The sequence below is a fragment of the Mauremys reevesii genome, linkage group 4 (assembly GCF_016161935.1).
Source record: "Mauremys reevesii isolate NIE-2019 linkage group 4, ASM1616193v1, whole genome shotgun sequence".
NCBI classification, from domain to species: Eukaryota; Metazoa; Chordata; order Testudines; family Geoemydidae; genus Mauremys; species Mauremys reevesii.
The window spans coordinates 145,676,334-145,699,922 of NC_052626.1; the positions used below are offsets into that span (position 1 = coordinate 145,676,334).

At 51.1% G+C, this 23,589-nt stretch overlaps 2 protein-coding genes and 1 pseudogene across 2 annotated transcripts; 1 reads left to right on the top strand and 2 right to left on the bottom strand.

Moving 5' to 3' along the window:
• Positions 1 to 5,948: 5,948 nt before the first annotated feature.
• LOC120403196 (zinc finger protein 572-like) lies at positions 5,949 to 7,647 on the bottom strand. The gene is made up of 2 exons (XM_039534046.1): positions 7,418 to 7,647; positions 5,949 to 7,386 (listed from the first exon to the last, which is right to left on the bottom strand). Exon 2 carries the CDS (start codon positions 7,377 to 7,379, stop codon positions 6,444 to 6,446), a length of 936 nt encoding a protein of 311 aa, XP_039389980.1. The 5' UTR covers positions 7,380 to 7,386; positions 7,418 to 7,647; the 3' UTR covers positions 5,949 to 6,443.
• Positions 7,648 to 11,543: 3,896 nt separating this feature from the next.
• Positions 11,544 to 12,451, bottom strand: LOC120404076 (zinc finger protein interacting with ribonucleoprotein K-like). Its single transcript, XM_039536084.1, has 3 exons — positions 12,415 to 12,451; positions 12,029 to 12,183; positions 11,544 to 11,900 (listed from the first exon to the last, which is right to left on the bottom strand). Exons 1-3 carry the CDS (start codon positions 12,449 to 12,451, stop codon positions 11,544 to 11,546), a joined length of 549 nt encoding a protein of 182 aa, XP_039392018.1.
• Positions 12,452 to 14,899: 2,448 nt separating this feature from the next.
• On the top strand, positions 14,900 to 23,312 carry LOC120404077 (annotated as a pseudogene).
• The last annotated feature ends 277 nt before the right edge of the window (positions 23,313 to 23,589 follow it).

Consider the following 23,589-nt stretch of genomic DNA (forward strand, 5'->3'; position numbering starts at 1 on the left):
GCGCAGGGAGGCTGTGAAAAGTGAAATTAACAAACAAACAAACAAACAAACAAACATCTATCACTTTTCACAGCAGACTTGCTAGCGCAGAGGTCAGCAGCAGCGCAGAAGGAAGGGTGGCAATGGGGCGCTAAGTCTGCTGTGAAAAGTGATATTGACAAAATTCCTTTGCGCCACATCAACCGTATTAAACAGGAACTATTTTCCAAAATAACTTTTCTGCTTAGAATATTTCAGTAAAAATGTGTTTTAGTCTTAAGCTGGTCAAATAAAAGATATCACTTCACCCATCTTGTTTCTCTTGTATCCTGGGACCAACATGGGTACAACTACACTGCATGCAATAAATGAGGCAGGTGAATATGAAATACAGTCCTTGAAATGAATCAAACATAAAAAGACTCTGACAGAAAAAGGATTGAAGACTTTTGTTGCACACTACCGCCATCTACTGGTTACCCATGGAAGCAGCAGAGAAACTGAACTGAAATCTGAGCACTCCCTTGGCAAATGACCAGTAGAAATTACAGGGAGGCCCCCCTCCAACAAGGACTGGAGTCAGGGTGACCTCAGTTTTATAGACCCTGTGGGAGGATTCTAGGGTTGACTGAACCCTCGAAGAAGCTGCAGTAGCCCCAGATGTTTGGAAGCATTCTCCCCCTTATCCAGGGTTAACAGGATAAGAAGAAGAGGTGAGATTTCATTTCAAAGATTGTATTTCCCCTTCTGTTCTTTAACATAACTGAAAGTTGTATTGAGTAAGTCAGTATTCTCTAGTGAGACATCACCTAACAACACTATAGATTTTCACTAATGCTATAAGCACGCTCTCCTTTATAAACACAAACAAACGGGCCTGCGAGAGATTTAAAACAATAACTTTAATCAATTGCTTTTAATAGTCTAAATTTGTCTATTTTGGACCAATCCATTCAAGTAGTTCTTCAAAGTGCCTTAAAGATAAGTACCTCCTTGGAACTGCCATAATGTGTCAAGTACTAAAGTACCGATGCCTGATGTCATAATAAATGTCATAAGAAACCTTGGTGACTTGTATTATTCATTGATAATGACTGCAGAGCCTCAATGCTCGCAAGACTGTATTGTGTATATTCAGTACATCCCCAGAACGGGTGGTTGTATCTACACTGGATTGGTGAATTGGTGGTTCTACATTAGGGTGGTTCTCGGTGAATTCATACATTCTTGACTGCTTAAGAATAACCAGTGTCCTGATTGGAAAGACACTGTTCAAGTTTAACGCTGACCTGAAGAGAAGCTAGTGTTAAATGACTGAACTAGCATTCTCTGCATTCAATAGGAAGGGATTATCCTATTAGATTCCATTCTAATATTGGCCACACCCCCTATCCAACGGATCTAGTTTGCTTTAAATCTAACTGGCACATTGGCAAATTAATAAACTGACCCTCTTTCACACTTTCAGCAGGACTAAATCAGTCATGCCCCACTCAGCAGCTTTCTACCATGCACTAACTGACTCGTGTGCTATTGGCTGAATATACAGCTCATGTGCACAAATAATGTTAATAATGTTACCAACGGTGCATCTTAACTCACAGCTTCCATCTCTAGCTGCTCAGTCCATCCCAGGGTTCCTGCAAGTGCCTAGGCACACAGGGATTTTCCTGTGTGGTAGGTACCCTCAACTGGTCATTCAAATCCTACTCCTGCCCATGACTACATCCCACAGTCTGCTGAGAGTGTCTGAAAAACAAAACAAAACAACCCTGCCCCCCATGCCCAAAACACATAGTCCTTGCTGCGTGGCCAGTGTGGAATAGCTGCCCAGGATGTTTCACAATTTACTCCGAAAAACACATCTGCAGAGTGTGAACTGGAAAACAGAAAACGCCCCGTTTGACTTGTAACTGGTAAAGCCTGAGAGTCCCTCCAACCCGTTACAAAAATCCCAGTTCTCTCTGCAGCGTGAATGGGGCCTTGGCCGGTGGGTTTCTTAAGGACGGTATCCCAGAAGTGTGGGGCTTTTAGGGGACACTGAAAGGGAGAGAACTACAGGGCAATGAAAATCTGCCTTTACTTATCCTTCCCAAGAGGCTGATCGAACCAAACGCTCAATCCTTGACCTGATTAACCCTGTGTGCTGTCAATGACACCTGATGTTGCCCTGTGAAGGCAGTTGTGCCTATTGCAAAACAGGTTTGTGTATATTTTTGGTTGTTCTGGGAACAGCTGTGACACCACAGCTCCCAACACAAGCTCCCCCCCACCCCCTGATGGCTTCTCACTAGGGAACACGTTGCTTTGTATCTGGAAGTTTGTGGGGTAAATCAGAAGAATCTCTAAGCAAGCCCCTTGTCCCCAGCCGCCTGCTCCCTGCCGTCCGCTAGGAAGAGACTGGGCGTACGTCTACACTACACTTGCTACCGCAACACAACGCCAGCGTGGCAGCTATGCCTGTTGCTGTATATAGAGATCAAGTCACCTCCCTCCTACTCACTTTTCCTCTTTGTCCATTCAAGGATCGCATTTTCCCGCACAGTGTATATAGCCTTGCTTGTATCTTGTGCCTTATGTTGTGTTCCATAGATGCTGAGTCCTTTGCCTGTATCCTGAGCCACATACCGTCACTATCATCAGCATCTCCTTTCTCCAAAACTAAGCTTGGGTAGGGGGTGGTTATGAGTGGATTCCATCCACACCTATTTTGAGCCCCCCCTTTGAGCCTGCTGTTGGCTTGCCTGGATGGTTTTAGATACCGTGTTGTACTACTTTCTCCTTGGATGCCCGGGGCCTCTCTCTCCATGCACTAGTATACAGAGAACAATTGTAGATTGTCAGTATGGGGTCATTCTGGCATGATGGCCAAACCCCTTGTAGTTGTCACTGAGCTCTGCCTGGCAATCCATGAATGGGAACTCCTCTCCTGGAGCCAGGCAGCTTAGGTGCCTCAGCTGTGTCTTGGGAGAATGAGCTAAGCTGGTGCCTCGCTCCCCACAAAATAGCCAGAGGAGGAGGTGCCCACCTTGCAGGGGTTAGAGCACTCACCTCTGATGGGGCAGACCTCTGTTCAAATCCTTTCTCCCCAAGTGGGGAATTGAACATGGGTCTCCCACATCCCAGGCAAGTGTCTGAACCACTGGGCTAGACAGTAGAGTCACCCACATTGTCCTCCTCCTCCTCCAGACAGATTTTGAATAGGCCCTGAGCCAGTAGTTCGCCTTTGAGCACATCTACCGGATCAGGACCCACCCTCACCTACCATCTTCCCTGATTCATGAATCACTCCGGGGGTTCGATTGGATATCACCATCCAGATGCCTAGGATAAGGCAGCTGTGCGCATGCACAAAGGCAGAGGTGTAGGCCCCTAAGTAATTTTTACCCAGAAAATGCAGCTGCTGAGTTTGTTTAGGTGCCTAAAGGGTTTGGTGGGAGTTTTGGGAATTGCAAGCGGAGCCTAGAATTGGGATGTCGACCTAAGTCTTTACAAAGAGGAACAAAGGGACCCGGAGAATTATAGACCAGTCAGCCTCACTTTGATAGCTGGAAAGTGACGGGAACAAATTATTAAACAAACCATCAGTCTGTAAGCACCTGGAGGATAATCGGGTTTATAAGGAATAGCCAGCATGGGTTTGTCGAGAACAAATCACACCAAACCAACCCGATTTCCTCCTTTGACAGGGTTACTGGCCTAGTGAAAAGGGGGGACACAGTAGATGGGATATAGCTTGATTTGAGGAAGGCTTTTGACACAATTCCACATGACAATTTCATAAGCAAACTAGGGAAATGTGGTCTAGATGAAACTACAACAAGGTGTGTGCACAACTGACTGAAAGACCATACTCAAAGTGTAGTTATGACTGGTTTAATCTGGGAGGGCATATCTAGAGGGTACTGTAGGGATCGGTCTTGGATCTCACAACTATTCAATATTTTCATTAATGACTTGGAGAATGGTACTGAATGCACACATGTAAAGTTTGCAGACAATACCAAGCCGGGAGGGGTTGCAAGTGTTTTGGAGAATTAGAAATCAGGATGATCTGGAGAATTGGTCTGAAATAAAGAGGATTAAATTCAGTAAGGACAAATGCAAAGTACTCCGCTTAGGAAGGAACAATCAGTTCCACACATACAAAATGGGAAATGACTAGGAAGGAGTACTGCAGAAAAGGATCCCAGGGTCATAGTGGATCACAGGCTAAATATGAGTCAACAATGTAACACTGTAGCAAAAAAAGCAAACATCCTTCTGGGATGTTGTGATGGGATGTAGAAATCCCTCACTGGACAGCAGTGGATTCAAGAGCAGCTTCGGGCTCAGGAGGCCCCGCCCCTCCACCCTTGCTGAGCATGCTCCAGTTGGAGGCGGGGTTTAAAAGGGAGCCAGCGGCTCAATGGGGGCTGGACAGGGCAGGGAGAAGGACCTCCTCCAGGACAGAATGCAGCCAGGCCCTGTCTGGGAAAAGGAATGTCAGTGAGCGGAAGCCCCTATGAGTTGGAGGCAGGTAGGCAACCTGCAGACTGGTGCTTATGTGGACATCCTGCATCCTGGTGCAGGAAAAAGGAGGTAGGAAGTGGCCCAAGGAGGCGGCCTTAGTGCCTATCCCTGCACCTTCATGGGCCTCAAGAAGGGACCTATATGCCCACCGCTTATTTAAATGCCTCACAACTTGATTAATGTTGCCCCATCCCCTTTCAGAGTGGCTGAACCTAAATCTCTGAAAACCAGGAAGCACAAAGTCAAGGTACATGATCTCGAGGTACAAAAGAACCTTGGAGCTATTTGAGTCACGAAGCAAGTAGAGGGGTTTTGAAAACAAATTCTAGCTGCTTCAGTGTGGTGACATCCATTGTGCTGGCTGCAACATCTGAATGCTCTGTGTGTGTGTGTGTATGTATCTGTGTGTTCATGTACTGTGATGCAATAAGCCTGAAAGAACACACTTTGCAGAGAACAGATCCCATCTCATGAGGGAATAATTTCTCCTGAGGATTATTTTTAAATTTCCCACCCACTGTTTCTTAGAGGTGATGATGCATGCTGGGATTTTCCAAGGACCCTGCGGGAGTTAAGTACCAACATCCCAGCTGTAAAGAATTGCTGGATTTACAAGGAATAGTGAAGGGCATTCCCTCGTCTGTGCATTTGATCTTTCCCTGTAAAACAAGAGTATTTATACTTAAAATTACTAAATAATTTCCTAAACAACCTAACATATGTCCACAGGAGGGGAAGAACTTCTGCTGTTGAGCCTTACGGGTGCTATTTTCCAAAAGAGCTCAGCATTGCTCTAACTCTGCTTCCTTGGGAGGAGCAACTGAACAGGCTGCCCTGGGAAAGGGCCCATATCTCAGTGTCTGCCCTGGAGAAGTGTCCCCAGAAGACAGACACCCCATTCCTCTCCCTGCCTGTCCTTTCGTGAAGGTATTTGTGCATTGGATCCGGACTGTGTCCTGGTAGAAGGGGGTAGCAGTGTGGGAAGTTTGACACAGGGCAAATCTACACTACAAAATTAAGCCGACCCAAGTTGAGTACAGCCACTGCAGTAATTGAATCGGTTTTACATGTCCACACTACGCTCCTTGCATCGGCTGTGCACATCATCTTCAATAGAAGTGCTTGCACCAATTTAACTGCCAGGGTCGGGCATTGGGGGATGATTTCTGAAAGGCAGCAACTATCGATGTAAGCAATGCAGTGTCCACACTGACACTGTGTCAACCTAACTACATCAGCCTAAGCACTAACCCTCTCAGGGAGGTAGAGTTAAGTTGGTGGGAGCTACATGTCAGTATAGATGCTTACAAAGCTAGGTAGACCTAAGCTGCCTCACGTCGACCTACCTCTGTAGTGCAGACCAGGCAATTGTAGGGCACTGCTAACCCCATTTGGTTCTGATCAATGGTACACAGGAACTGACCCTCAAGAGGACAAGATTAGCCTCACAGACACAGTTGATACTCCCCCCTTTTATGATCATGTGAAGAAAAGTTACATTCTGCAAGAAAAGACAACTTCACGTTCAAGTTGAATTTAACAACTCAGATTGCACAAGATCAACACAATGGCTCTTCCAAAAATAAGGGGTAGAAAAGAAACTCACTATCTGCCCCACTCTAACCCGGAGGCCCCACTCCTCTGCCACAGCAAAAGTCTTGTTCGGAGCTCTGAATGATGCTTACCTCCACGTTTATTTCTCAGGCCTGTCTCTGCTGTGGATCCTCTGATGATCAAGGTACATCCTGGGATTAAAGCTCTTTCATCAGTTGGAGCATTTATAGGGTTACCCCCCCATGTGGATTTTCTGGTACCTATGAAGCTCTGAGCGGAGACAGAAGCTCTGGCTACAGTTGGGGCATTTACAGCATCTCTCCAATGCATGGGTTCTCTCTCTAAAGAGCCCAGAGTGCTCACAGTAGCATCTCCCAGAATTGGGTCACCTGTCAGGTTTACTCCTGGGCGTGGGTCCTCAGATGCCTGCTAAAATTTGGCCAGCCACTAAAGCTCTTCCCACAATCGGGACATTTGTAGGGTCTCTCTCCTGTGTGGATCCTCTGGTGGACAACAAGGCTGGAACTTACACTGAAGCTCTTCCCACACTCATCACATCTATAGGGCCGCTCCCCGGTGTGGGTTCTCAGATGCTGGGCATGGGTGGAGCTCTGACTGAAGCCCTTCCCGCAATGAACACACTTGTAGGGTCGCTCGCCTGTGTGGATGCGCTCATGCCGGGTCAGGACGGAAGGATCGCTGAAACACTTCCCGCAGTGGGCACATTTGTGGGGTTTCTCCCCCGTGTGGATCCGCTCATGCTGGATCAGGACTGAGAGAACGGCAAATGCCTTCCCACAGTGGGGGCATTTGTAAGGTCGCTCCCCTGTGTGGATCCTCATGTGTCGAACGAGCATGGAGCGGCGTCCAAAAGTCTTCTCGCACTCAGGGCATTTATAGGGTCTCTCACCTGTGTGGACCCGCTGATGGTTGGTCAGGGAGGAGCTGTGGCAGAACACTTTCCCACAGTTAAGGCATTTGTAGGGTTTCAGGCCTGTGTGGATCCTCTGGTGCTCTAGGAGCTTGGAGCTTTCTGAGAAGCTCTTCCCGCACTCATCACATCTGTAGGGTCTCTCGCCCGTGTGGGTCCTGCAGTGCTTGATCAGGGTCGCGTTGTGCCCGAAGCTCTTCCCGCACTGGGCACATGTGTAGGGTCGCTCCCCCGTGTGGCTCCTCTGATGGCGAAGGAGGTTGGAGCTGTCAGCAAAGCTCTTCCCACACTGGAGGCATTTGTAGGGTCGCTCCCCCGTGTGGGTTCGCTGGTGCCGCCTTAGGGTCGAGCTCTGCTTAAAGCTTTTCCTGCAGTCAGAACATTTATGGGGGTTTTCTTCCATGTCTCTCCCCTGGGATGGGGGGCGGGGGGGTGTCTCTCTCTGGTGCCAGCCAGCCCCGTACGGACTCAGGCTGGTGTCTCTCCCTGCTCAGGGCTTTGGGGCTCCCCGCCAGTGGCCTGGGCAGCTCTGGGCTCCAAGTCCCGGCCGGACGCGGATTCCCTCCTTTGTTCTCACCTCCGGGACAGGACGGAAACCCCGCTCCGACTGCTGCCCAGGGCGGGCTCGGCTGGGGGGGCCCTGCTGGGCTCAGCGGCACAGACCCCCCGCGCTGCTCCAGACCTGGCTGCGGGGGGGGGGGTGTCTCTCCGGTACCAGCCGCGTTTCGGCTCCGACCCCCCCGGCCCTGCGACCACTTCCTCCAGGCAGCGATGTCCTGCCTCGGCCTCTCCCCGGCGCCCCCACTCACCGCCCGCCCGGCCGGCCGGGCCGAGCCCTTCCCGGGCCCGCTGCCTGCAGACTGGGACTCGCCCCTCTCGGCGCTGCGAGCCAGTCTCGGAACCCAGGCGTCCGGAGCGCTCCCGACCTGCCCTATTCCAGCCCCTTTATGGCACCACGTGCCCCGGGAAGGGGCGGGGTTCGGATTAACCCTTCCCTGCCCAGGCGTCAGGGGCAAGGCGCTGGCGAGATTTAGCTATAGCCTGGGCATTAGCGCGTCGCACCGTCATCCACCCAGGGGGGCACTGGCAGGCAGCCAGCCCCTGTGCAAGGGAGCCCCGGCCGGGATCTCACCCAAGGTCTCGTCCACCCCATGGATGTTCGAGCGCAGATGGACACAGTTCCACAGGGATCCCTTCTCCCAGGGAAAGTGCAGCTGGGCGAGATGTTGGGACCCTGAAGGTTCCCTGGCAGCTACACGGAACATTGGGGCCATGAGGGGTCCGAGGCAGGTGAACAGAATGTTGGGGCTCTGAGGGTTCTGAAGCAACTGGATGGAATGTTGGGGCCCTCAGGGTTCTGAGGCAGTGGTGGGTGAGAAGCAGATAAAACTTGATTCCACAGGAAGGGGTTTCATGCCTCACCCTTTGACCTGGGGAAGGGTGTGCGGGGGGTAACTATTGAGGCTCTCAGGAGGGGATGGTGCAAGCCCACCCATATCTAAGGCACCCCTCCTCCAGCCTAACAGGGTTTGCTACTGGACCCAGCTCTCAAATGATTTTGAGGGACAAGTGAAAAAAACCCACCAGGGATCCAAGTCATAGGTTCAAAAACCTAGATCCAGGTGGGGCACCAAGCAGAGAACCCCAGACAGCGCTCACACCCATGCTCATGGCTCTGTGAAGAAGTGACCAACTAATATCCCCGGTGGGCCGTGGGACTAGCGTGAAATATGCACTTGCCCACCAAAGTTCCTCACCCTCCACAGGGGATAGGCCGTCCGACCACTTGGTGCTGGGGCAGGACACAAGGCTGAGGAAGTGAAGGGTGTGGAGCACAAGCCTCGACAGCTGTTTCCAAGGCACAGTTCAGAGGTGGGCCAGCTGCATATCACACAGCTGGCTCAGGTGGTGCACAGAGGGTGGCAAGGGAGGCTCATGGGTCAGGGGCCTGATTGTACTTGGGGTGGATAGCTGAGGAGGCAGAAATGTCTCATGGATTCATACTTCCTGCTCCCCACCCCGACAACTGCTTAGGAAGTTTGTCCATTGGAACTGGACTATGGCCACTACATCATTTCACTCTGGGGTCAATGAATGATCAGCAGAAGGGCTTTGCATTAGGTAGGAAAGGCAACTATTAGTACTCAGCAGATGGGTCTAACAAATATTTATTAAGGCAAAACACTCAGCAAGTTGTGATCAACTACTTACAAGTGGGAAGCTCCTCTTCCAGCATCAGACAATACAACTTCAACCTCCCTTTGTTACACAAACTTACTTATCAGAGGGGTAGCCGTGTTAGTCTGGATTTGTAAAAGCAGCAAAGAGTCCTGTGGCACCTGCATCCGACAAAGTGGGTATTCACCCATGAAAGCTCATGCTCCAATATGTCTGTTAGTCTATAAGGTGCCACAGGACTCTTTGCAAACTTACTTATAATTTTTATTCTTTTCTTATATATGTGTATTAGTTTCTCATTTCCATGTTAACTCTCCTCTCTCATCAGTACAAGTTTAATGTTAGTTCAAACCGGTCTTTTCTAGCTTTTTAGTCACTGGATCTTTTCTTGTTCTCACGACCATGATTGCTCTGCAGTTTCTTACACATACATAGCTCTGCTTCTGCTGTTAAATGGTATCAGAACAAACTCTTAAAATCCACAGCAGGCTTCTGCCTTCATTCCCAACAGCTCTAGTTCACGTTTTGTGATTTTATTTTGTACTGTGACCACCTCTCTCTTGTTTCTAGTGGAAACCTTTTGTTTTATTATAAGTGCTCTGAAAGTGGTGAGGCAAGGTCAGACTCGTAAATTGGGCTACACTACTCCAGTGTCAGGGGCTGTATGTCACAACGGGAATGCGTCAAGGAGACTAGAGTGAACCTCTTATTTACCTGCAAGGTAAAGACAGGGCTGGCATAGCCCAGAGGAGAGTGTTTGGTGGCTGAAGGATGGTGGTGATAGGGAGTTAACTCCCAGCTACCACAGGCAAGACTCCCTCTCACCAGAGGCAGGAGGGTAATAGGGTGACTTACAATCCTGGATACCCAGAGAGAACCATCGCAATTGTTAGCCGACATGATAAGCAAATGAATAATGTTGGACTACATGGAATTGAGAGAGCAAACGATAATGGGGAAAGGTTAAGAACTTGCTGTGAGATACACAACCTGATGACTGGCCATGCTTGGTTTCCTCCCCGAGTTATGCACACAGCTACATGGAATTCACCAGCTGATCAAACCAAAAACCTGACTGACCTGATTCTTATCAGCGAAAGGCCCACATGGCCACTGTTGGATGTTAGAGTCTAGAGAGTGGAAGGGATCACAAGCTACTCATGGGAATGATTAAGTGAAAGTCCACGAAAGAGATGGGTGCAATTGGGCCAAATTTGATTTTGATAAATTAAAGGAATACTCCATGAGGGAGACACACAAGGCCATGCTTGGTGGGGGTGGGGATTTCAGGTTATTAATTTGTGATGATGAAGAAATCTCACTACAGACCGAATGGGAACCATTCAAGGAAGATATATAAAATACAGCGGCAGAAGTTATTGGGAAGGTGTAAGCACACAAGGAAAAACTGGATAAGTAACAGAACAAGAACCATGCAGGAAAAATGGAAAGTGGAAGAAGAAAAAGTGTTCCACAAAGGAGTGAAGAAATCACAAAGATTGGACAAGCAAAAGTTCTGCAAAGAAGCAGCTCAACAACGAGAAGAGGCGTCAAGAGAACAAGATATGAAAACGCTAAACTGCCTAGGGAAGTGGTGGAAGCTCGTCCACCGGAGGTTTTCAAAAGGAGGCTGGACAGCCATCTGTCTTGGATGGTTTTCTATGACAGGAATTAATGGTGACACTGTATTGCTCCCTGGGTCTCCAAAGATGGATTGGGATGAGAAGAACCTCTACTGGAAGTACCTTGCCTGATACATCCTGGGATTGTGTTTGCCTTTTGCATGGCCACATGACATTGAGGCGCATAGGTATCCCAGCAATGGTGTTTATAAAACTAAAAGGTTAGGAAAGTAATCAAATGCCCTCCCCACTCTAACCAGTAGACCCCACATCATCCCAGAGCTGGGATGGAACCCAGACATCCTGACTCCCAGCTCCTCCTCTAACCCACTAGATCCCAACTCTCATAGCAGGGAACAAAATACAGGTGTCTTGACTCCCGGCCCCCTGTGTTAACACACTAGGCCCAATTTCTCTCCCAGTGTGGGGAATAAAACCCAGGAATCCCGACGCTCATCCCTCCCGCTGTTCTATCCCATTAGGCCCCACTCCCTTCCTAGAACTGGAAATAGAATCTAGGAGTCCTGATAATCCAAGACCCCTGCTCTCATCAAGGTCTGAGCTCCAAATTAAGCTTTCTTCCAAATGTATTTCTCGGGTCCATCCTGGGTATGTGTCTTCAGATGTCTTGTGAAATTTGGCCAGTCACTAAAGTGCTTCCCATAGTTGGGACATTTACCGGGTCACTCCCCTGTGTGGATCCTCTGGTGCATAATAAGCCTGGAGCGAACACTGAAGCTCTTCCCACATTCATCGCATGTAAAGGGTCACTCCCCTGTGTGGGACTGCTTATGCTGGATGTGGTTGGACCTCTGGCTGAAGCTCTTCTCGCAGATGACACATTTGTAAGGTCGCTCACCAGTATGGACCCTCCGATGGTCTGCCAGTGAGGAGCTGTGGCAGAACACTCTCCCGCAGTTCGGGCAGTTGTAGGGTTTCACGCCCGTGTGGATCCTCTGGTGCTCCAGGAGGTTGGAGGTCTGAGCAAAGCTCTTCCCGCACTCACCACACCCATAGGGCCTCTGGCCCGTGTGGGTCCTGCTATGCTTGATTAGGGTCATGCTCTGACAGAAGCTCTTCCTGCACTGGGCACACATGTAGGGTCGCTCCCCCGTGTGGCTCCTCTGATGGTGAAAGAGATTGAAGCTGTCAGCAAAGCTCTTCCCACACTGATGGCATTTGTAAGGTCGATCCCCAGTATAGATCCTCTAGTGCCTGTGAAGGTTTGATCTTCGGCTAAAGATTTGCCCACATTCGGAACATTTGTGGGCTTTTTCTCCCATGGTGATAGGGTTGGCTTTGGTTTGGCTGAAGTCTTCTCCATGCTGCGCGAGGGTTTCCCCACTGCAGTCCTGCTCTGCCCTGACTCTCGCTGATGTCTCCTCCTGATGCTCTCCTCCTCATCTCCTGGAAGAGAATAAACCACAGCTGAGCAGCAGATGAATACAGCCAAATCTTTCCTGCTTCACTGCTGCCCAAGAGCTGGCTGGGTGGGTGGGTTCAGCTCCCCAAACTCCCTCCCCTTGCTGCTCCGGAGCCCGCGGTGTGTGTGTGTGTGTGTCTCCAGTCCCTGTTTAGCTCAGATCCCGACCTGTCCCCTCCACACATGCACACTTCCTCCAGGCAGAGATTTCTTACCTCTGCTGCTATTTCTCTCCCTCCCCAGATCCCCCATCGCTGAGACTGCATCTTCTTGGAACCCTCGCTCACTGCCTGGCCGGGGCGATCCCCTCCTGGGCCTGGGGCTGCAGACGGGGACTCGCCACTGTCCCCCTTTACCACCCAGAGCCCAGCTGGTCACATCATCAGCTGATGGGGGTGGGGGAGGCAGGAAAGCGCCTGAGCTGTAAAACACTGCTCAGACGTTATGCAATAGCTTGGTTCTAGGCTGGCACCGGCTAGAGGACGAGGGGTGTCTGGGACACAGCTAACCCTTCTGGAAGGAGGCACGGGGTGCAGACGTCCCTGGGGAGCCATCCAGGACCTCATCCCTGCAGATGTTCAAGCGCATGTGGACCCAGCTGTCATGGTGCCTGGCCTAGGTCCCAGCTGAAAATGCCAAACTCAGAGCAGACTGTCAGAAACAGGGCAAACCTTCCCTCCCAAAAAAACGGTGGTATATTTTTGCATTAGATTTCACCAAGCCAGTAACAAAAGTCACTCCTGGAACACTGTATTAGTTTTACCTTGAAGCCACAGACAATTCCCTTAGACAGTCCAACCCCCAACTTTCTTTTTACCACCCAGACAAACTGGACTTTGTGATGAAAGCTTATTAAAACTAAATTCGCCACACATCAGGTTCATCCAGCCCTGGGGGGCCAGCCACTTACCAAGGTCAATGGATTCTTCATATCATAAATAAAAAACCATGCCGATAGCCAATTCTTTAGTAAGCGGTCTAGAGGTTATTAACTAAGAAAAAGAAATGAGAGTTATTAAAAGATTAAACAGATAAAGTACATTACAGTTGAATTATATAGCATATAGTCCAGAAGATAGCAGGGATGTTAAATCTGCCGGTTTTCTGTAAATCTCTCTGGATTGCCCAAGTAGTTTGGGGTGGGGTGGGGGGGGGGGCGGGACCTCAGTCTTTTTGTTCAGAATTCCCTTGTTAGAATTCATCAGTCCAGACAAGGGACAGGAAAGAGGTGGGGAGGAGCCTTTTTTCTCTCCTTGTATATCTTGACCCTTCGGGCTGGAAAAATACTGGCTGTCTCATGGGGCAAGCATCTCCATGGCACAGAGCAAAAGAAAGAAACCTCAGTACCCTATGTTGTGGAGCTCCTCCTGGTGCTGGCCAAGATGACCATCCACCAGACCAGGAGGAGGAAGCTGGACAGCGAGGTGCTCTGGAAGTACAGGGCCTACTTCCAATCCTCCCTTAAATCACATCTCCAGGCAGAGTTCCTCAGGTCCATGTCCACTGGCTCCCTGGATGGCTTTGAGGAGCAGGGCACTGTCCACGATTCCTTGCTCAGCGCCCCCCTCTGAATCCTTGTCTTTGAAATGGTGACTTTCACTCATGTCCCTGTATTTTTAACTTGCTGTCCCTCAAAATAATATCAGCCCTGGGTTCAGTAGCCCCTCCCTTTAGGCCCACCCATCCCCAGTACCCACCAAAGCAAATGATCAGGCATGAAATCCCTTCCAGTGGAACCTGTTTGTCTGCTTCTCAGTCATCCACTGCCTCAGAACCCGCAGGACCCCAACATTCCATCCAGTTGCTTCGGAACCCTCAGGAACCCAACATTCTGTGCAGCTGCCACAGAAACTTCAGGGCAGAGAACCAGTATTTCATCCAGCTGCACATTCCTTGGGATAAGGGATCCCTGTGGGACTGTGTCCATTTGCGCTTGAACATCCATAGGGTGGATAAGGCCTTCAGTGAGATCCCGGCCGGGGCTCCCTTCCACAGGGGCTGGCTACCTGCCAGTGCCCCCCTGGGTGGATGACGGTGCGACGCGCTAATGCCCAGGCTATAGCTAAATCCCGCCCTCGCCAGCGCCTTGCGCCTGACGTCTGGGCAGGGAAGGGTTAATCCGAACCCCGCCCCTTCCCGGGGCACGTGGTGCCATAAGGGGGCTGGACTAGGGCAGGTCGGGAGTTCCGGACGCCTGGGTTCCGAGCCTGGCTCGCAGCGCCGAGAGGGGCGAGTCCCAGTCTGCAGGCAGCGGGCCCGGGAAGGGCTCCCCCCGGCTGCCGGGCGGTGAGTGGGGGCGCCGGGGAGAGGCCGAGGCGGGACATCGCTGCCTGGAGGAAGCAGTCGCAGGGCCGGGGGGGTCGGAGCCGAAACGCGGCTGGTACCGGAGAGACCCTCCCCCCCTCAGCCAGGTCTGGAGCAGCGCCGGGGGGTCTGTGCCGCTGAGCCCAGCAGGGCCCCCCCAGCCGAGCTCGCCCTGGGCAGCAGTCGGAGCGGGGTTTCCGTCCTGTCCCGGAGGTGAGAACAAAGGAGGGAATCCGCGTCCGGCCGGGACTTGGAGCCCAGAGCTGCCCAGGCCACTGGCGGGGAGACCCCTGCGCTGGGAGAGACACCAGCCTGAGTCCGTTCGGGGCTGGTTGGCACCAGAGTTACACTGCCCCCCCCCCCCACCCCTTCCAGTGTAAAGACGACCCCGCCCTCATGGAAGAAAACCCCCCTAAATGTTCTGACTGCAGGAAAAGCTTTAAGCAGAGCTCGACCCTAAGGCGGCACCAGCGAACCCACACGGGGGAGCGACCCTACAAATGCCTCCAGTGTGGGAAGAGTTTTGCCGACAGCTCTAAGCTCCTTCGCCATCAGAGAAGCCACACCGGGGAGCGACCCTACGGGTGTGAGTGCGGGAAAAGCTTTGCCGACAGCGCCAAGCTCCTAGAACACCAGCGAACCCACACAGGAGAGCGACCCTACAAATGCCTGCAGTGTGGGAAGAGTTTTTCTGACAGCTCCAGCCTCCTTCGCCATCAGAGGAGCCACACGGGCGAGCGACCCTGCATGTGTACCCAGTGCGGGAAGAGCTTTGCCGACCCCTCCAACCTCCTTCGCCATCAGAGGAGCCACACGGGCGAGCGACCCTACACGTGTGCCCAGTGCGGGAAGAGCTTTGGGCAAAACTCAAGCCTGATGAAGCACTGCAGGGCCCACACAGGTGAGAAACCCTACAGGTGTGATGAGTGCGGGAAGAGCTTTGCTCAGACTTCCAACCTCCTGGAGCACCAGAGGATCCACACAGGCGTGAAACCCTACAAATGCCCCGACTGCGGGAGAGTGTTCTGCCACAGCTCCTCGCTGACAGGCCATCGGAGGGTCCATACTGGTGAGCGACCCTACAAATGTGTCATCTGCGGGAAGAGCTTCAGCCAGAAGTCCAACCACACCCAGCATCAGCGGACCCATACGGGGGAGCGACCCTTTACATGCGATGAATGTGGGAAGAGCTTCAGTGTTCGCTCCAGGCTTATTATGCACCAGAGGATCCACACAGGGGAGTGACCCGGTAAATGTCCCAACTGTGGGAAGCACTTTAGTGACTGGCCAAATTTCACGAGACATCTGAAGACACATACCCAGGATGGGCTTGAGGAATACATTTGGAAGAAAGCTTAATTTGGAGCTCAGACCTTGGTGCCGAGAGCAGGGGTCTTGGATTATCAGGATTCCTGGGTTCTATTCCCAGTTCTAGGAAGGGAGTGGGGTCTAATGGGATAGAACAGCGGGAGGGATGAATGTCGGGACTCCTGGGTTTTATCCCCTGCACCTGGAGAGAAGTTGGGTCTAGTGTGTTAACACAGGGGGCCGGGAGTCAAGACACCTGTATTCTATTCCCTGCTGTGGGAGTGGGATCTAGTGGGTTAGAGGAGGAGCTGGGAGTCATGATGTCTGGGTTCCGTCCCAGCTCTGGGATGATGTGGGGTCTACTGGTTAGAGTGGGGAGGGCATTTGATTACTTTCCTAACCTTTTAGTTTTATAAACACCATTGCTGGGATACCTATGCGCCCCAATGTCATGTGACCATTGACAAGGCAAACACAATCCCAGGATGTATCAGGCAAGGTACTTCCAGTAGAGCTCAGGGGGGATAGCTTAGTGGTTTGAGCATTGGGCTGTTAAACACAGGGTAATGAGCTCAATCCTTGAGGGGGTGACTTAGGGATCTAGGGCAAAATCAGTACTTGGTCCTGCTAGTGAAAGCAGGGGGCTGGACTCAATGGCCTTTCAGGGTCCCTTCCAGTTCTATGAGATAGGTGTATATCTCCATATATTTAGGTTCTTCTCATCCCAAACCATCTTTGGAGAGACAGGGAGCAATACAGCACCACCATTCATTCCTCGCAAAGAAAAGTTGGTCGGGAAGGGACCCCCTGAGCTCATCCAGTCCAGCCCCCTGCACTGAGGCAGGACCAATTTTGCCTAGATCATCCCTGACCAGTGTTTGTCCAACCTGTTCATCCAAAATTCCAGTAACAGGGGGGCCACAGCCTCCCTTGGAAGCCTGGTCCAGAGCTTAACTATCCTTAGAGTTAGAAAGATTTTCCCAATATCTAACCAACATCTCCCTGCCTGAAAAGTGAGCTGATTACTTCTTGTCCTGCCATTGGTGAACATGGAGAACAATGATCGCTGTCCTCTTTATAATAGCCCTTGCTATATTTGAAATGTTATTAGGTCCTCCCCTCCCATCTTCTTTTGTAAAGTCTAAATATGCTCCGTTTTTCCCCCTCATAGATCACGTTGTCTAAACCTTTGATCATTTTTGTTACTGTCCTCCTGGATTCTCTCCAGTTTGTCCACATCTCTCCTAAAGTATGGTGCCTAGAACTGGACACGGTATCCTGGTGAGGCCTCACCAGGGCTGAGCAGAGCAGGACAGTTACCTCGCATATCTTACGTACAACACTCCTGTTAATACATCCCAGCACGATATTAGCCTGTATTGTATTGACTCGTATCCAATCTGTGATTCACTATAATCCCAGATTCTTTTCAGTAGCATTACTGCTACCCAGTGCTCCACGTTTTGTAGTTGTCCATTTCATTTTTTCTTCCTAAATCCAGGTCTACACTCAAAAATTAAGTCAACCGAGTTATGTTGCTCAGACACCAAACACTCTCTTCTGAGCTGTGCTAGCTCTGTCTTTACTTTGCAGGTAACAAGAGGTGCACTGTAGTCTCCTTGAAGCATCCCCCTTGTGACATCCAGCCCCTGACACTGATTACTCACAGAAATCCCAGATCCTCTGCTCCCAAAGGAGCAGTGTACCCCAATTTACGAGTCTGACCTTACCTCACCACTCGCATAGCACTTGTGAGCACTTCTAATAAAAACAAAAGGTTTACTGAGGGAAAAGATAGACGTTCCACTAGAAACAAGAGAGAGGTGGTCACAATACAAAACAAAATCACAAAATGTGAACTAGAGCTGTTGGGAATGAAGGCAGAAGCCTGCTGTGGATTTTAAGAGTTTGTTCTGATACCGTTTAACAGCAGAAGCAGAGCTATGTACGTGTAAGAAACTGCAGAGCAATCATGGTCGTGAGAACAAGAAAAGATCCAGTGACTAAAAAGCTAGAAAAGACCGGTTTGAACTAACATTATACTTGTACTGATGGGGGAGGAGAGTTAACATGGAAATGAGAGACTAATACACGTATATAAGAAAATAATAAAAATTATAAGTAAGTTTGTATAACAAAGGGAGGTTGAAGCTGTATTGTTTGATGCTGGAAGTGACTGCAATTGTCCTAAGGAGCTTCCCACTTGTAAGTAGTTGATCACAACTTGCTGAGTGTTTTGCCTTAATAAATATTTGTTAGACCCATCTGCTGAGTACTAATAGTTGCCTTTCCTACCTAATGCAAAGCCCTTCTGCTGAGCATTCATTGACCCCAGAGTGAAATGATGTAGTGGCCATAGTCCAGTTCCAATGGGCAAACTTCCTAAGCAGTTCTCAGGGTGGGGAGCAGGAAGTATGAATCCATGCGGCATTTCTGCCTCCTCAGCTATCCACCCCAAGTACAATCAGGCCCCTGACCCGTGAGCCTCCCTTGCCACCCTCTATGCACCACCTGAGCCAGCTGTGTGTTATGCAGCTCCAAACTGTGCCTTGGAAACAGCTGTCGAGGCTTGTGCTCCACACCCTTCACTTCCTCAGCCTTGTGTCCTGCCCCAGCACCAAGTGGTGGGACCGCCTATCCCCCGTGGAGGGTGAGGAACTTTGGTGGGCAAGCGCATATTTCACGCTAGTCCCACGGCCCACCTGGGATATTATTGGTCGCTTCTTTACAGAGCCATGAGCATGGGTGTGAGCGCTGTCTGGGGTTCTCTGCTTGGTGCCCTAGCTGGATCTAGGTTTTTGAACCTATGATTTGTATCCCTGTTTTTTTTTCCACTAGTTGTCCCTCAAAATCATTTGAGAGCTGGGTCCAGTAGCTCCCACCGTTAGGTTGGAGGAGGGGTGCCTTAGATATGGGTGAGCTTCCACCATCCCATCCTGAGAGCCTCAATAGGTGCCCCTGCCACACCCCTCCCCAGGTCAAAGGGTGAGGCATGAAACCCCTTCCTGTGGAATCAAGTTTGTCTGCTTCTCACCCACCACTGCCTCAGAACCCTGAGGGCCCCAACATTCCATCCAGTTGCTTCAGAACCCTCAGAGCCCCAACATTCTGTTCACCTCGGAACCCTCAGGGCCCCAATATTCCATGCAGCTGCCAGGGAACTTCAGGGTCCCAACATCTCGCCCAGCTGCACTTTCCGTGGGAGAAGGGATCCCTGTGGGACTGTGTCCATTTGTGCTTGAACATCCATAGGGTGGATAAGGCCTTCAGTGAGATCGGGGCCGGGGCTCCCTTGCACAGGGGCTGGCTGCCTGCCAGTGCTCCCGGGGGCGCGTCCTAGCATGACGGTGCGACGCGCTAATGCCCAGGCTATAAATCCCGCCCTCGCCAGAGCCTTGCCCCTGACGCCTGGGCAGGGAAGGGTTAATCCGAACCCCGCCCCTTCCCGGGGCACGTGGTGCCATAAGGGGGCTGGACTAGGGCAGGTCGGGAGTTCCGGACGCCTGGGTTCCGAGCCTGGCTCGCAGCGCCGAGAGGGGCGAGTCCCAGTCTGCAGGCAGCGGGCCCGGGAAGGGCTCGGCCCGGCTGCTGGGCGGTGAGTGGGGGCGCCGGGGAGAGGCCGCAGGGCCGGGGGGGTCGGAGCCGAAACGCGGCTGGTAGCGGAGAGACACCCCCCCCCAGCCAGGTCTGGAGCAGCGCGGGGGGGTCTGTGCCGCTGAGCCCAGCAGGCCCCCCCCCAGACGAGCCCGCCCTGGGCAGCAGTCGGAGCGGGGTTTCCAGATCAGCTGTGCGGGGTTTCCGTCCTGTCCCGGAGGTGAGAACAAAGGAGGGAATCCGCGTCCGGCCGGGACTTGGAGCCCAGAGCTGCCCAGGCCACTGGCGGGGAGCCCCAAAGCCCTGAGCAGGGAGAGACACCAGCCTGAGTCCGTACGGGGCTGGCTGGCACCAGAGAGAGACACCCCCCCCCCCGCGCCCCATCCCAGGGGAGAGACATGGAAGAAAAACCCCATAAATGTTCTGACTGCAGGAAAAGCTTTAAGCAGAGCTCGACCCTAAGGCGGCACCAGCGAACCCACATGGAGGAGGGACCCTACAAATGCCTTAAATGTGGGAAGAGCTTTGTTGACCACTCCAACCTCCTTCGCCATCAGAGGAGCCACACGGGGGAACGACCCTATGGGTGTGAGTGTGGGAAGAGCTTTGCTGAGAGCTCCAAGTTCCTAGAGCACCAGCGAACCCACACGGGGGAGCGACCCTACAAATGCCTACAGTGTGGGAAGAGTTTTGCCGACAGCTCCAACCTCCTTCGCCATCAGAGGAGCCACACAGGGGAACGACCCTACACATGTGCCCAGTGCGGGAAGAGCTTTGGGCAAAACTCGAGCCTGATGAAGCACTGCAGGGCCCACACAGGCGAGAAACCCTACAGGTGTGATGAGTGTGGAAAGAGGTTTGCTCAGACCTCCAACCTCCTAGAGCATCAGAGGATCCACACAGGCGTGAAACCCTACAAATGCCCTGTCTGTGGGAAAGTGTTCTGCCACAGCTCCTCGCTGACCAACCATCAGAGGGTCCACACGGGTGAGAGACCCTATAAATGTCCCGAGTGTGAAAAGAGCTTCAAACACCGCTCTGTGCTTATGCAACACGAGAGGATCCACACAGGGGAGCGACCCTACAAATGCCCCCACTGTGGGAAGGCCTTCGCCGATCGCTCAGTCCTGATCAAGCATGAACGGATCCACACACGGGACTGACCCCATAAATGTGCCCACTGCGGGAAGTGTTTCAGTGATCCCTCCGTCCTGACCTGGCATGAGCGCATCCACACAGGCGAGTAACCCTACAAGTGTGTTCATTGCGGGAAGGGCTTCTGTCAGAGCTCCACCATGCCCAGCATCTGAGAACCCACACCGGGGAGCGACCCTATAGATGTGATGATTGTGGAAAGAGCTTCAGTGTAAGTTCCAGCCTTGTTGTCCACCAGAGGAGAGAGACTCTATAACTGTCCCGATTGTGGGAAGAGTTTTAGTGGCTGGCCAAATTTTAGCAGGCATCTGAGGACCCACGCCCAGGAGTAAACCTGACAGGTGACCCAATTCTGGGAGATGCTACTGTGAGCATTTTGGGCTCTTTAGAGAGAGAGCCCATGCATTGGAAAGACCCTATAAATGCCCCAACTGTAGCCAGAGCTTCTGTCTCAGCTTAGAGCTTAGTAGGTACCAAAGAATCCACATGGCGGGTTACCTATAAATGCCCCAACTGATGGAAAAGCTTTAGTTCCAGGACATACCTTATTATTCATGAGAAGATCCACAGCAGAGGCAGGCCTGAGCAATAAATGTGGAGGTGAGCGTCATTCAGAGCTCTGAACAGGACTTCTGCTGTGGTAGAGAAGTGGGGCCTCAAAGTAGGGCCTCAGAGTGGGGCAGATAGTGAGTTTATTTTCTACCTCTTATTTTTGGAAGAGGCATTTTGCTGATCTTGTGGAATCTGGGTTGTTAGAAATTCAACCTGAACATGAAGTTGTTTTTTTCTTGCAGAATGTAATTCGCCATCCTAAAGGGTGGGGAGGGGAGATTAAATGTGTCTGTGAGGCCAATTTTGTCCCTTTTTTGGGCCAGTTCCTGTCCTTCTCAGCCCTGTGACTGAGGGGTGAAAACATTATCTAAATTGATCTGTACCATACGGGGTGAGCAGTGCCACACTGCTACCTCCTTCTGCCAGGTCACAGTCAGGAGCGCCGGCAGCCTTTTTGGCACCCTAGGCGGCAGAAGGTCCCGCCCCCAAAATGACACCCCCAACAGAGGCGGTGGAAGGTCCCGCCCCCGAAATACTGCTAACAACCACGGTGGCTGAACATCCGGTCACTGCCCCCCAAATGTTAGTGCCCTAGGTGACTGCTTGGTGACTCCCTCAAAGAATTCTAATGGATCGGTGAGGCAGGATTTCCCTTTACAAAAGCCATGTTGGCTCTTCCCCATCAATTCATGCTTATCTGTGTGTCTGATAATTCAATGTGCCTGGTATTGAAGTTAGGCTTACTGGCCTGTAATTGCCAGGATCACCTCTAGAGCCTATCCTCCAGTCTTCTGCTACAGAGGCTGATTTAACGGATAGGTGTTATGGACTGGGGTGTAGGTGGTCTGGCCCAGTAGAGCGGGAGTCAAGTCTAGAGGGTGGAGCAGTCATCCAGGTTGGGGAATGAAGCCAAGGGTCAGCACCAGTTAACTACCAGTTATCAGAGCCTGGGGTCAGGGCAGAGTCAGAACTAGGAATCGGAGCTGAAGGTCAGAGCCAAGGTCAGATGCCAAATTCCAGAGCCAGGATCAGAAGTCAGAGGATGGGGTCAAAGCCAGGATGGGTCACTGAGGATTGAAGGTGAGGCATAAAGACAGGAGGAGAGACCAGGATCAAGCACAGAGCAGGAGCATGGTGGGAAGAAGAGTGAAGCTGAGGGTAAGGCAGGAACCAGGAGCAGGGATGGGTGCAGGAGGCAGGCACAAGCAGGGTCCAATGCAACCACAGCAGGAAACCACCTTGTTGCTCAGACAAACATCCTGTTCTGCCTCCTGGCTTAAATAGCGTAGTAGGACCAATCAGCAGAGCCGGGCAGTACTCCAGTCAGAGCGATCGTGGGTGTTTCATATAACCCCAGTAGTGTTTCAGCCCACTTGAGTTCAATAGCTATTGGGTGGAAGCCAGGATGTGGCAGCTGTCTGGGGATGTGTAGGCCTGAGTTCAAGTCCTAGGGCATCATAATAGGTTATGTACCACAGTTAGTAGTTCTGGGATTTCATATTTGACTTTCTCTAGAACTCTTGGGTGTATCACATCTGGTCCTGGGGACTTAGTACTGTTTAATGTATCAATTTGTTCCAAAACCTCCTCTACTGACATCTCAGTGTGGGACAGTTCCTCAGATTTGTCACCTAACCAGATTGGCTCAAGTGTGGGAATCTCCCTCACCTCCTCAGCCATGGAGACCAATACAAAGAATTCATTGAGCTTCTCCACAATGACCTTGTCTTCCTTGGGTGCTCCCTTAGCACCCCGATGGTCCAGTGGCACCACTGGTGGCTTGGCAGCCTCCCTACTTCTAAAAAAAAAAAACTTTTTACTGTTAGTTTTTTGCTTGTTAGCCTTCAAATTCATTTTGGGCCTGCCTCCTTATACTTTCACACTTGACTTGCCAGAGTTTGTTCCTTTCTATTTTCCTCAGTAGGATTTGACTTCCAATTTTTTAAAGGATGCCGTTTGGCCTCTAATCAACCTTTTTACTCTGCTGTTTAGCAGTGGTCACAGTTTTCCATTTTTTTTTGTTTTTTTTGGGGTGTGTGTATACATTTAGTTTGGGCCTCTTACGGTGTTTTAAATCGTTTCCATGCAGCTTGCAGGCATTTCACTCTTGTGGCTGTTCCTTTTTATTTCCATTTAACTAGCCTCCTCTTTTTTGTGTAGCTCCCCTTGTTGAAGTTAAATGCTATCGTGGTGAGTTTCTTTGGTTATTCCCCCCCAAGGTTGTTCAATTTAATTACATCACGGTTGCTATCACTGAGCCATCATGTTATAATCATCTCTTGGACCAGATACTGTGCACCACTTAGGACTAATCAAGAATTGCCTATCCCTCTGTGGGTTCCAGGACTAGCTGCTCCATGAAGCAGCCTTGAAATGCAAACACTATTTGACGGTAGGGACGTACTTTATAGTAACATTTCTGTAACTTTGCCCTGTTCATCAGATTGCCTGCTAAAAACTGCCACGAGAAATATCCT

What these genes read in the sequence shown, in the direction of transcription:
- LOC120403196 (XM_039534046.1), bottom strand. Translation starts at nt 7,379, where the DNA reads ATGGAAGAAAACCCCCATAAATGTTCTGACTGCAGGAAAAGCTTTAAG.
- LOC120404076 (XM_039536084.1), bottom strand. Translation starts at nt 12,451, where the DNA reads ATGGGGGATCTGGGGAGGGAGAGAAATAGCAGCAGAG. An exon ending in GGAGAGAAATAGCAGCAGAG is followed by an intron (nt 12,184 to 12,414) that starts GTAAGAAATCTC and finishes ATTCTCTTCCAG; the next exon opens with GAGATGAGGAGGAGAGCATC. An exon ending in AGCCCACAAATGTTCCGAAT is followed by an intron (nt 11,901 to 12,028) that starts GTGGGCAAATCT and finishes TTTCACCATCAG; the next exon opens with AGGAGCCACACGGGGGAGCG.